The sequence below is a fragment of the Rhinolophus sinicus genome, linkage group LG09 (genome assembly GCF_036562045.2).
Source record: "Rhinolophus sinicus isolate RSC01 linkage group LG09, ASM3656204v1, whole genome shotgun sequence".
NCBI lineage: Eukaryota > Metazoa > Chordata > Mammalia > Chiroptera > Rhinolophidae > Rhinolophus > Rhinolophus sinicus.
The window spans coordinates 14,173,644-14,186,464 of record NC_133758.1 but is presented as its reverse complement, the minus strand read 5'-3'; the positions used below and the strand labels follow the sequence as shown (position 1 = coordinate 14,186,464).

General features: G+C 36.1%; 1 protein-coding gene across 4 annotated transcripts in view; it reads left to right on the top strand.

Annotated features, from left to right (window-relative positions):
* The window catches only part of WDR7 (WD repeat domain 7), a 301,747-nt gene that overhangs the window by 228,010 nt on the left and 60,916 nt on the right, over window positions 1-12,821 (top strand). For all 4 annotated transcript variants that reach the window (XM_019722246.2, XM_019722262.2, XM_074339915.1 and 1 more), the window contains one exon: window positions 12,344-12,443. In XM_019722246.2, the coding sequence (XP_019577805.2) occupies window positions 12,344-12,443 (100 nt within the window). The remainder of the gene's footprint in view (window positions 1-12,343; window positions 12,444-12,821) is intronic.

The following is a 12,821-nucleotide window of genomic DNA, read 5'->3' as shown; positions in this document are numbered from 1 at the left end:
TTTACTCCTTCATCAAGGACATTCTTAAGTGAAAATGCTTTGTTACTTTGTTTTAGTTACTCCCAGTGCGTGGCAGTGAAGAACAGTGACAACCAGTATAGTTTGGTGCCACTGCCTGATATGGGCTAAAGCACCAGCAGTTTTAGCCATCATTGTTTTCACACCATCAGTACAAAGTCAACACGATGAAAATGACGTCTCAGTATTTTTACAAAAAGTTTTGGTCTCACAAACTTCCTCATAGGAGCATAAGTTCCCCAGGCACTCGTAGACTATACTTTGAGAACCACTGATTCAGTGGAACCTTTTTTTGCACTGAAATGTGAAACTCATTTCTTCTTTCTTAAAACTTCTACTTTCTGCATTCCCTATATCTCAAAGTCATAACCTTCCCTAGGATCCAGTACCTGGGAAGAAGGTAAGCTAGACGAGAAACACCTAGGATTAGTTTTTCTGAAATTGATTCTACTTACTCTAAAGGACCCTTCCCTTTTCCAGGGATTCCCAGCTCTCTTTGAATTTTAATGCTGCTGGTCCCAGAAGGGGCCTCCTTCAAGAACTCAGGACTTCTGGTGCTACACAGACCGCCATGGTCCATAATACCTGGCAGCACTGCCTGTCATTTAGGGCTCACATTACAGGTGATATCTTATTAAATGTATCAACCTGCATTCTTCAAATCCCAATCTCAAATTCATTATGCGGAGGCACATTCGTCTTTTTTCTATTCTTCAAATAAGGTCAAGCTTATTTCTACCTCAGGACTTTTTGTTCTCTCAGCCTAGAACACTTCTCCTCCAGATCTCGACGTGGCCTGTTTGGTCTCCTCATTCCTTCAGCTGAACCCTCTTTACCTCTCTGTCTACAGTCACCTCCTCACCATCACTATCCCATTACTCTTTTATCTTCATGGAACTGATATCATCTGAACTCGTCTTGTTCATGTTTTTGTTGACTTCTTAGGCACAGAAGACCAGGGAACTTGTCTGACTCATTTTCCTATGTTCCCAGCAGCCTTACCTGTTGAAGGAACAAATTCAGAAACCCTGTGGCTGCAGGGAGGGGTCAAATGGTCTGCTCCTGGAACACAGGGATGGAGCAGACACGCCGGCCTCTGCTCACACCCTCTCCCTCCCCTGGGTCACTTCAGCTCTCTTCCTCGACATCTCTTCCCAGTCCTAAATCTTGTCTCACCCCGCTGATTCCAAAGTTATCCTATCGTCTCTTCTCAGCAACCTACGTGCTTGTTAAGTGTTTGGCTTGCTTTTGTTTCATTGAACTCAAATTCTTAAAGATACAGAATACATGATATATAGAATTCCCAAAGATATGAATTATTAGGAGATACACACACACAGACACACACACACACACACACACATATCTTAAGCTATATATGAAATATTAAAGTACACACAGAGGGTGCCAAAAAAAGTGTATACACCTTTTAAGAAAGGGAAAAACTGTATTAAAATTGTAATACTCAATATATACCAATAACAAAAGATTAATACAAGTCATGTGTATACATTTTTTTTGGCACCCTGGTATAAAATATGTATGAGATATTAAGATATATATATATATATATATATACACATGTATATATACACGTGTATATATATACACACATATATATATCTTTAGATATATACATACATATACATATATATATACACACACATGTATACACACACACACACACACAAATATATACAGAGAGAGAGAGAGACTACTTTTTCAAAGATAGGAGACTCTATGTCAACAATTCTCAACCTTTTTGGTCTCAGGACCCATTTACACTTCTAAAAATTACTGAGGGCCCCCCCAAAATTTTATTTATATGGGTTATAACTATCAATCTTTGTCATATTAGAAATTAAAACCAAGAAATTTTAAGATTATTTTATTTTTAAACAACCCATTATATGCTCATATAAATAATATATATCTTTTTTTAAATTAAAGTCTATTGGGGTGACAATTGTTAGTAAAGTTACATAGGTTGCAGGTGTACAATTCTGTAATACATCATCTATATGTCACATTGTGTGTTCACTACCCAGAGTCAGTTCTCCTTCCATCACCATATATTTGATCCCTTTTACCCTCAAATAATATTTTAATGAAATACTATATTTTCCAAAACAAAACAAATTAGAAGAATAGCATTGTTTTCTATATTTTTGCCAGTCTCTTGCTTAATAGACATCATTTGGATTCTCGTGTCTGCTTCTGCCTGTGATGTATCACGTCATGTAGGATCTGGGAAACTCAACTCTACACTCGTGGGAAAATGAGAGTGAAAAAAGCTATTTTTTCACCTGATAAAATTTTGTGGGGAAAAAAATAGGTAGAAATCAAAGGCATAGTTTTAATATAGTATTACTGTTGTGCTTTTGAAAAGCATATTATATATAGTGCGTTCAGACAATGGAATATTATTCAAGACTAAAAAGAAATGAGCTATCAAACCATGAAAAGATATGGCGGAACTTTAAATGCATATCTAAGTGAAAGAAGCCAATCTGAAAAGGCTACTACTGTATGATTCCAACTATATGAGATTCTAGAAAAGGCAAAATTTATGGAGATAGTAAAAAGATAAATGGTTACCAAGGGTTATGGGGGAGGACTGAATAGATGGAGTACAGAGGATTTTTAGGGCAGAGAAAATACTCTGCATGATACCGCAATGGTGGACACATGTCATTACACATTTGTCCAAACCCATAGAATGTACACCACCAAGAGTGAACCCTAATGTACACTATAGATTTTGAGTGATAATGATGTGTCAGTGTAGGTTCATTGATTGTAACAAACATACCATCTGGTGGGGGATGTCGATAATGGAGGAGTCTGTGCGTGGGTGTGGGGGTGGCAAGAGGTATGTGGGAACTCTCTGTACGTTGTGCTCGATTTTGCTACGCACCTGAAACTTCTCTAAAAAAATAAATTTTTTAAAAACATAATCTACTCATTATACTTATAAAAAGTCAAAAAATCAATATGAACTTCAGTGATATTTAATGTTGATCATTCAGTATTTGTTTTTGATGAATCAGTATGTCATTCCCAATCACGAAATTTTAATTAATTAGTCACTCCATTATGGATTATAACACCCAATTATTTCAAATAACACTAGATGGTGTTTATTTTTAGAATTGAAAATTAATATTAAAATATTTTAATTGACTGATTTTTTGCATATACATGTTAAATCACAGCACCCAATTCCAAAATTAGAAACAAAGAAGTCACTGACTAATTAGGAATCAGTAAATGGAGGGCAAGTGATTTAACCAAGTAAAATACTTTTTAAGCAATTGTGTAGCTTTTCTTGATTACAATTCTCTGCAAGTCTTGTAGAATTTATTCAGCAGAGTTTTAACGTGTGTCTGCCCTGTGCACTGTGCTGGTCTGGGTGGTGTGGGCCACTCAGCTGCATCTGGTCAGTCAGGCACTGGCGCTGCCCTCACAGACCTGACAGTTGGCAGGGACAGACAGAGTGGTACATCAGGGAAGGGTTGCATGCTCTGAACTAAAAGTGTATCCAGGACACATAGAAGAGTCCCAGGTGCTATGACCAGAGGGACACAAAGGCAGGACCAGGCAGTGTGCACAGGAGGAAAAAGGAGAATTGGTGATATTTTAAGCCAAATTTTAGCAGGTGAATAGATGTTCATCAGGCAGGCAAATCCTTCTGATTCCAAATTTTTGAGCTATTTCCATATGCAAAAACTGGATGTCATCGAGTGAAACACTATTAAATACCGTTGTGAATCTCTGGCTAATGAATCAATGATCACTCTTCAAAAATTACAGTGTGTATTCTTTTACATTGCATATTTCACTGCCAAGAATGAAGAAATATTCAAACAATCTATGTTACGCATAGACCTGAGCAATATATTTAATGGTTCAGCTTCTTGGGCTTCTTAGTAGCTATTAAGACAGTAGTAATAATAGTGGTTGTAAGAGTAATAGTGGTAGTAAGGAGAACACTGATTTTAAAGGACGTAGAATATAAATTTCTCTAATTTACTGTAAGTGGATAAATCACCTAAATTTTAGTAGTATTGACAATGAAATTTAAAGTATTTTACATGGTTTTACTGGATTTAACTGATTATCTCTCAGTTGGCCTTTCTTGGGAACCTCTTAGTACGTGCTATTTTACATAGAAAATATACTTTATATTAAAACACTTTACTCACTTCTATCCTCTAAAGGTAATTTTTGCTTACCAACAGTTGTTTCCATTAAAAGATACTAGAATTGTGGCATACCATACAGGCATTAAAAAGATTGAGGTCAATCCATTTCTACTGACATGGAAAGATGTCAGTAGAAGAGAAATTTAAAGAGATACTAGCAAAGCTTCAGAGGAATAAAATAAAATCATTTTGGAAGAGAATACTGTATGTAAGGACTGATATTCATGCATGTACATGTAAACGTATGAAGAGAAAAAAATCTGTTAAGACACACCCCAGAATATTTGTCATGGTTACCTGGGGGCATGGAAGGGACTAATGGTAAAGGGTAACTTTCTTTTCTTAATTGTTTCTTTTCTATACTCGCTGTGTTTCTTTTTAAATTTAAAATTGGATACACATTAGAATAATTGAAATGAAAAATAATAAAATGAAATCATTGATAAAACACTGAAGCTACAACATAGATAAGATACAAAATATTCAATTAAAAATAAGTATTTAAACTTTTGAAACTTTTTCAAAAAAAACTAAATGAGACAGAAGAGTTAAAAGTCTGTATTTTCAGAGAGTTTACCTTTTCTTAAACTTTGTTATTATGTAGACAGACTGATTGATTCTGCTTTTCAAGTGAAAAGCTGAATCAGCTTTGTTCACCCTAAATGGGCACTTAAAATCCAGTAAGGAAATGAACACTGTCTACTTTAGAACAACGCATGAGCTCATTTTTTTAAGAAGTCTTCCAAAACTGTGGTTTGTTCTTATCCCATATGGTGACAATAATAATGGGATATAAAATAGCTTCTGTCCTGACTTCCAGTAAAATTCTGAAATTGGTTATCATTTTGTAGTATACTCTTTGTAACAAATAATTATAGATGTTGCTCCTATACTCACATGAGTAGAAATCCTTCCCACCCCAGTTTAGTCCATTTCCCGACTCCTAAAAACTTCCCAAAGCTAGAGGTCTTTCAATATTAAAGTTATTTATTAAAAAAAAAAAAAAACCTCTAAAGCTTCCAGGAGTATTCCATTTCACTATATAACAACAAGAATATTTAATTTTCAGACTGTTTGAAATGATAGAGAAGAGTTTCAAACTAAAGTAATTTGCAGTTGTTATCAGGTTATATTCACAAATCACAAGTATTTAAGAAATAAGCAAGTTGAAAATATTTTAGGGCATTTATTTCTCTTATTTATTAGCATATTATTAGTCAGTACTTATTTGCCCTAGGAAAATAACAAATTTTATTTATTTTTTCTGTAGTATTCCATGTTTCCCCAAAAATAAGACCTAGCCAGACCATCAGCTCTAATGTGTCTTTTGGAGCAAAAGTTAATATAAGACCTGGTCTTATTTTACTATAAGACCAGGTATAATATAATATAATATAATTAATATAATACTGGGTCTTATATTAATGTTTGCTCCAAAAGATGCAGTAGAGCTGATGGTCCAACTAGGTCTTATTTTCGGGGAAACACGGTATATTAAGAGATGCAGCTGATGATGATGATGATGATGATGATACAATGATAGCTGCTAAAGTTTGAGTGGACTTACCATTGTAAGTACTTATTATGTGCCAGGCACTGTTCAAAGTGTTTTATGCGTATTGCTCATTTAATCCTCACAACCTTAATAGTTACTATTATTGTTCCCATTTTACAGATGAGGAAACTGAGGCATAGGCAAGTTAAGTAACTTGTCCAAGGTCACACAATTATTAAGTGGCAGAGTCAAGCAATAGGAGACCTTTCCTCTGCCATCATATGGTACAGCCTCAACATGCATGGTAGTTGTCCTTGCAGAAGTTCTCCCTGTACAGCCTGGGGAGTGTTTCCAATTCTCCTATTAACACCCCAGCTACAGCGTTTTTTAGAAGGCCAGTAATTCACCTATTAAATACTCAGCAATGTTATTCATGAAATATCTATTGACTATAGTGTGCAAAATGCTGAGTGGGAAGTCGTGGCTCTGAAATGGAATTCGCCACCAGTGCCCATCACCACCGCAGAATGAGAGCTCTTTTCATCCTGTCCTTTTGGACAGGTGAAAACATTTCCCCGCCCTCTACTGCTCACACCCCCAAAAACTAACACAGCTCCCCTTGAGCTGATGCCTTCCCCAAAGCCATTTTCTTGTCTCCAGATCTTTCAGACACACTAGCCTCATGGAGGCCTGGAGTCTTGGTGGGTGGGTGAGAGCGTGCTCTGTAAAGTGCCTCCTCCTTTACAAAGCGTCCCTCCTTGATTGCAACTGTGGCATCACTGAGGGCTGTCGACCAAAGCTCTGAGAACCTACTCCTGAGTCTCTTAGGCCCTGGCCCCTTACCTGGTGGCCCTCAGAAGAGCTCTTTGGCATCTCACATTGGCCAATTGAGTAGGTACCTTCTTACGGTCACAGTGACCTATACATCACTCCACTGCAGAAGACCTCCCATTCTTTCCAACAGGACAGGATTGCCTGTGTTTAGGGCTCGGATCTTTTCCATGGGTTATTGGAAGCACAGCATGGAAATTGAGGAGACTCATTCCTTATCCACTATGCCTGATGAGTAAAAGGGTGCGGTGTGTTGGTTCGATTTTAAATAATTTTTGTTTACATTAATAAACCTGAATGCATATCCTGCAGAGGGTAACCAAATGAACCAATCTAAAAAGTTACTTCATGTAAACTAAAACAGAAATGTGATACCATTTTTTCCTCATATTGGCCAAAAAAAAAAAAAAAAGGGGAAAGTTTATTGATACCAAGTGGGGGCACTCTTTTAGTTTTAGTGGAAATGGAAGGTAATTTGTCATTGCCTATCAAAATTTTAAATATGTGTATGCTTTAATCCAGAATCTTGCTTTTGGGAATTTATTCTATAAAAGGCTCACCTAGGTATATAAGGATCCATGTATAATATACGATAACTTAAATGTCTGTCAGGAAGGGAATAGTTAAATAATGGAATATACACATGCAGGTGTGAGAAAGAATGACATGGGATCACATATACTGACATGGGAGGGTTCTCCATGAAGTGCTGAGGGAAGAAAAGTCAGTTGCAGAATAATCAAATGTTTCATTTTTACAGTAAAAATTAGAAAATGCTCTAGAAAAGTCCACCAAATTGTTAACAGTAGTTAACCCTTGGTGAGGGAGGGGGATTTGACAGGAAAGACTTAATTTTTACTTATACCTATTGGTGGTGTTTGAGTTTTTTATAAGTACCCATTGCCTTCATACGTTTGTAACAAAAAGAATCAAAAGTTTGTGAACCATTTTAAATCAACATCATCAAGAAATTCTAAAAGCAACTCAATTAAGAATTGCTTCTAATACTCAGTTACCTATGAAAATACATACCCAAGGACTTAGGACAACGCCTGACATACTCAATACTCAGTGAATATTAGCTGCAAGTAGTTGCAGTTAGTGGATCGTAAATCGCTATATTTCATACATTCTGTTCCATACCTGCTTAGATTTTAGATGGTTTCATGTTAAATTGGAGATTAATTTTTGGATTAGTTGAAGAGTGTTTCTCGTTGCATTTTAATGGTCAAGAATATGATGTACGGTAGTAACTCAGTATCTTGAGACCACTGCACATTACCAAAGTCGTAATTAAGAGAGTGATTTTACAGGTTTCTTTTTCCCAAATCATATTTCTGCTAAGAGTTGCATGTTTCCTTTAACTATATTTTTCCAAAGTAACTTTTAAATTTCACACAAACTTTCTCTGATTTGGGGGCCATTTTTAATAAAGATAGAAAAGGTCATTAATGCAAGGGAGACTGTAAGTAGAAAGTACCAAAATAATGTAGAGATTCGGGTACTGGGTACCCGGCAAACTCTCCAGCAAAGTGATTTGCCCCAGGAGCCTGCGCCAGGATGAAGTCAATTCACGTTTGTGTTTCACATCATAACCCACCCCGGTGGGAGTAACTCCTGAAGAACTGAAGTCACAAATATGGCTTTGGAGAAATAAAATCACCTATTCTAGTATTTAATAATGATTAATAAGTGATTATTTCATTCAGTAATGTTTTGTGTGATAATACCATGTTCATTGAAATTTATGTGTGGTGATATAAGTATCTGGCAAATTCATTCTTATAATAATTTTTATTCCCAGGACCACGTTTATACCAAAAACATATACTTTATTGTATAGATCATTATTTAGGCTATATTTGCCTCCGTAAGTTTCAGCCCGAGTAATAGTTTCTAGTTCCCAAAGATATAATTAAATAGTGTCCATTATGCAACTATCAGTCTGATGCTAATGTACCCAGGCTCCAACTTCTTGTAAATCTGCAATTGTTTGTCTCAGTTGAAAATACATTTTTAGAAGGGTCATGGGGCAGTTTTGTTTCTTGATTTCTGCCTAACTTTTTTGAACAGTTTTTGTTTGCTTTGTGTTTGTCTCAATTATTACTTTAGACCCTATAAAATATTCATTGGTCTTCAAATTCGATATGTTGACTAGAGTTTGTACACTAGTCCTGTATTTTGAATTAAACTCTACTGCTATGTCCTACTTGCTTGAACCATATTTATGAATTCTTACTGCATTAAACTTTTTACTGCTGTATCCTTGCTTGGACCATATTTACATATTCACACATTCTTCAACAAAAGAGAGTCTCAAAGGAGGGAAACAAGCAGCAAACAAAAAAGTTATTGTTTAATTTCTCAGAAATGCTAAGTATAATAAAGAAAAAGTAGGATGTTGGACTCAAGAGTAATGGAGGATGAGCTGCTGTATTCACTAGGATGGCCCACGAGCGCCCCTTTGATCAAGATACCCTGGGAACAGAGAGCCAAATGAAGTGAAGTCCTGAGCCATGGAGATACCGGGCAGATGAGATTTCCAAGCAGAGAGAGCAACACGTGTTAAAACTCCAAAGTGGGAACGCTCTCTGCATATTCAAGAAAGTACAAGGAGATCAATATGACTAGAGCAGAGTGAGCAAAGGAGAGAGGTGCTGAAGTCTGAGATGTGGGAGGGCCGTGTCACGCAGGGTCTTGAAGGACGCTTGTCAGCCTAAGAAACAAGTGATTTGATTTATGGTTGAAAAGGATCACACTGGCTGCACGTGGGCAATAATGAAAGGTGAGGCCAGTGACTAAACTTTGGATGAGGACCACCGCAGCCTCAGCAAGAGATACATTTGCAACATTACTCAATTCCACTTTACTCTCCTTTCATGTATGTGCGTACACACATGCGTGGCAATGTTCTCTCTGGCTTAACTGAGTTTCCTTGTGGTGAGCTGAGGAAAGAGCCATTGTTCTAACTTGAATATAACAAAAGGATTCTTATCCGGTTGTTGCCCAAGAAATGCTGCCCAAGTGACATGTTATTAATGCAGTGAACTGGAGACTGAGATGCCATTTCCAGAAGGCTCAGCACACATGAACCCTTACTCTTAACCCTACCCCATAAATTTTGGAATTCAAGACTTCCCTGCAGCATCAAGTCAAGACTAGAATAGTCTTAAAAACTGTCATGGATCCTCCTCTTCAATCTGTTGATACTTTGGGGGCAAGTAATATGTATCTCACCATCCCTAATCTTGACAGCCACCCCCAGCGGAGAAGAGTAGTCTAGGGGTATAGTAGGTTCTGGAAACCCTCAGCAGAGATAGGCTCACTGCAGCCAGTCCCCAGACTGGTACTTAGAAAGTGATTGCATACATATCATAGATTTATCCTGTTAAAAGAGACACTATTAAAGGAATAAAAAGTTGATCAAGAAGTCCTAGATAAAAACATGCCATAAGATATCCACTGTCCAAAATTCTTTAAGATGCTGTTTAGAATCATTAATCTAGTAGTAAATTGCAAAGAATGGAAAATGCAGATCTGTAATATGTGGTCCTTTCAGACCAACTAAAGATTTGATACCAATCACAGATTTGTCTTTTTTTTCTCCCATAAATACTGGTGTTTGTGGATGATACAGAAGGATGAGGTTGATATCCAGAGCATAGAAAATGGTCAATGTAACAAAACTTTTTAGATTCTAGTTAACAAAGTAAAATTTTTTCAACATAATTGTATTTTACCGATAGTTGTTTTGAAGGGGGTTATTATGAGGGGTAATTATATTCATGTTTTGTGGGATTTGGGCAATATAGCTGTTACATCTGTGCAAAGCTTAATGATAGATTATTTTTTTAATACCAATGGAATATCTGTGGCTTATTAACCACAGAATAAATATTTGTTAAAATATTTGTTAGATGTTATATTCCATGTGACTGTACTATCATAGAAATTGTGTGTGCTTATGTGTATAGATAGAGATACAGATACAAATATAGGCAGAGCTATAGATATATAGTGTTGCCCAATATTTAGACCACTGTAATTAATTATTGAATGACAAACTAGTAAACATTTTTTAACTCTTCTTGATCATTTTTATTTTTGAGTATAAGAACACTAGATTTTGAGTGCTGATTCCTACCTTCTGTATGAAGGTAGCATAATATACTGTAACAGGAAGAGCTTTGAGAAACTAATTTTTTCCTGACCACTTAATAATGGGGAAGCTTCCTATGTGTCAGCAGCCTTCCATACCCTGCCTCCCCTCAAACCAATATACAAAGAGGACATTCTATACCTGAGCCCAGCAAAACCCAGCAGTACATCCTAAAGCAGGGTCTTGAATGTGGCTAAGTATGAAGCATTGATCTTCCACTAAAGAGGAAGGAGTTTGCATCACTGGGTAAGGCTTAGGGATGGGACAAAAGTATTATTGAATCTATTACTTAGTAATAGGTAACAAACAAAAAATTTAAAAACTCGGTAGTTTTACATATTGATGAACTATGTATTCATGTCATATCTGCTAATACAAAACTAGCTTTGTTAGAATGTCCCTGGTTTCAAAATACTCACATTCAAATCTCTCTCTCGCTCTCTCAACTTTTCTTACCAGAATTTCAGAAACGCAGTCCCATGCCCTAATTCTTTTTTCCTCTATATCAATCTTAAGAAAGGGATAGAGAATGATATTTATTTTCCGTTGTTTTACTTCCCCCTCCCGGGTTTTAAAAACTAATAACAGAAAAGTTACCAAACATTTCTGGTAGTGTAGATCCAAAGAGGAAAAAAAGGCAAGGACTGTGTAGTAGAATTGATGCAATATCCTCATAAATACTTAGGATAGGCCACGTGTTCATCCGGGCAACTTGCACTGAGACAGTAGGACTAGATAATGGAAAGGTAACTCAGAACTCTTTGGGGGCATAAAACATACCTTATTTACACTTCTAATTATTTTCCTTGTTACTTTCCTGAATTCTAGCCATATGGCAATGAAATCATTATGACAAAGGCTATGTTAGGAATTCATATATTTAATCCAGTCATGAAAATTAATCTAGAAAAAAGAAAAATAAATAAAAATAAATCAACCTCTTATAAACTTCAAACTATCTTTCCTAAGTCCTACTTTTGTGCAATGCCAAATAAGCATCAAATACGTTTATTTATACACAGCTGTCACTTAGATAAACTGATAAATGTGGACAATCTAGGGAATTTGCCAAATAACTTTTTTCTGGTGGGTAACTTTCTACTTTAATTCTAAATTATTGATGTGAACCTAAGCATAACATTTATACGGCTTTTTTATGATTGTTCTGGTAGAAAGTACATTTTACTCCTTAATACTATAATAAACCATGGGAACATAATTAGATTGAATATGTAAGCCTTTTCATCTTTTCCAATTCTGTTCAAATAGAAATATTTGCATAATAGTACTGTAGCAAAACTGAGTTTTTATATTTAATCTTTTTTGTATTTGACCCTTATTTCTTATTTCAAAACAAGGTTGTTTGTTACTATGAAATTGTTTTCTATTGAAAATTATTATTAACAGGCCTTCATGGCATTCTGAATCATTTTTCTTTCAGTTGATTTCAAGAATTACCAAAATGAAACATTGTTGAAAAATCTCAATATATTAATTACAGATACATTTATTTAAGAGTATATATCAGGGTAGGCTTTAATTGTTGACATATGTTGCTGTCCACTTCCATGTGCAGGTCATCTCACCTGGGTTTTTTTGTTGTTGTTGTCGTTGTTGTAAAAATGTTCCATTCAGGTTCTACATGGTCAGCTATTACGAGCGGAATCACAGAATAGCAGTGGGAGCGCGCCATGGTTCAGTGGCCCTGTACGACATCCGGACTGGAAAATGTCAGGTAAATAAATCATTATGACTTTCTCTCCATAAAGTGTGGAAGTTATTGAAAGGAGTGAGAGACTAGCACTTCGCCAGTTGACATGCTGAGCTGCTGGAACATTATGGATAATGCTAAAGGGATCAATAGTTTAATGAAGGACTCAAAGAATATGGAGTCCTACTGTCTTTATTCAGTGGGAAGAAGGGGCCGCCAGAAATGGGTCCTAATGGAGCCCAGTCAGGTGATACAGACCCCTTCGCAATCAACCTTTTTTTTTCTTTTCAACAAAGTATTATGATTTTATTACAGATTTCTGCCCTGTGTTTTCTGAAAAAAATTGATACATGATTATGGTTAATGGCTAAATAAACATTTTCTGACTGGGTAAAGTGAGAT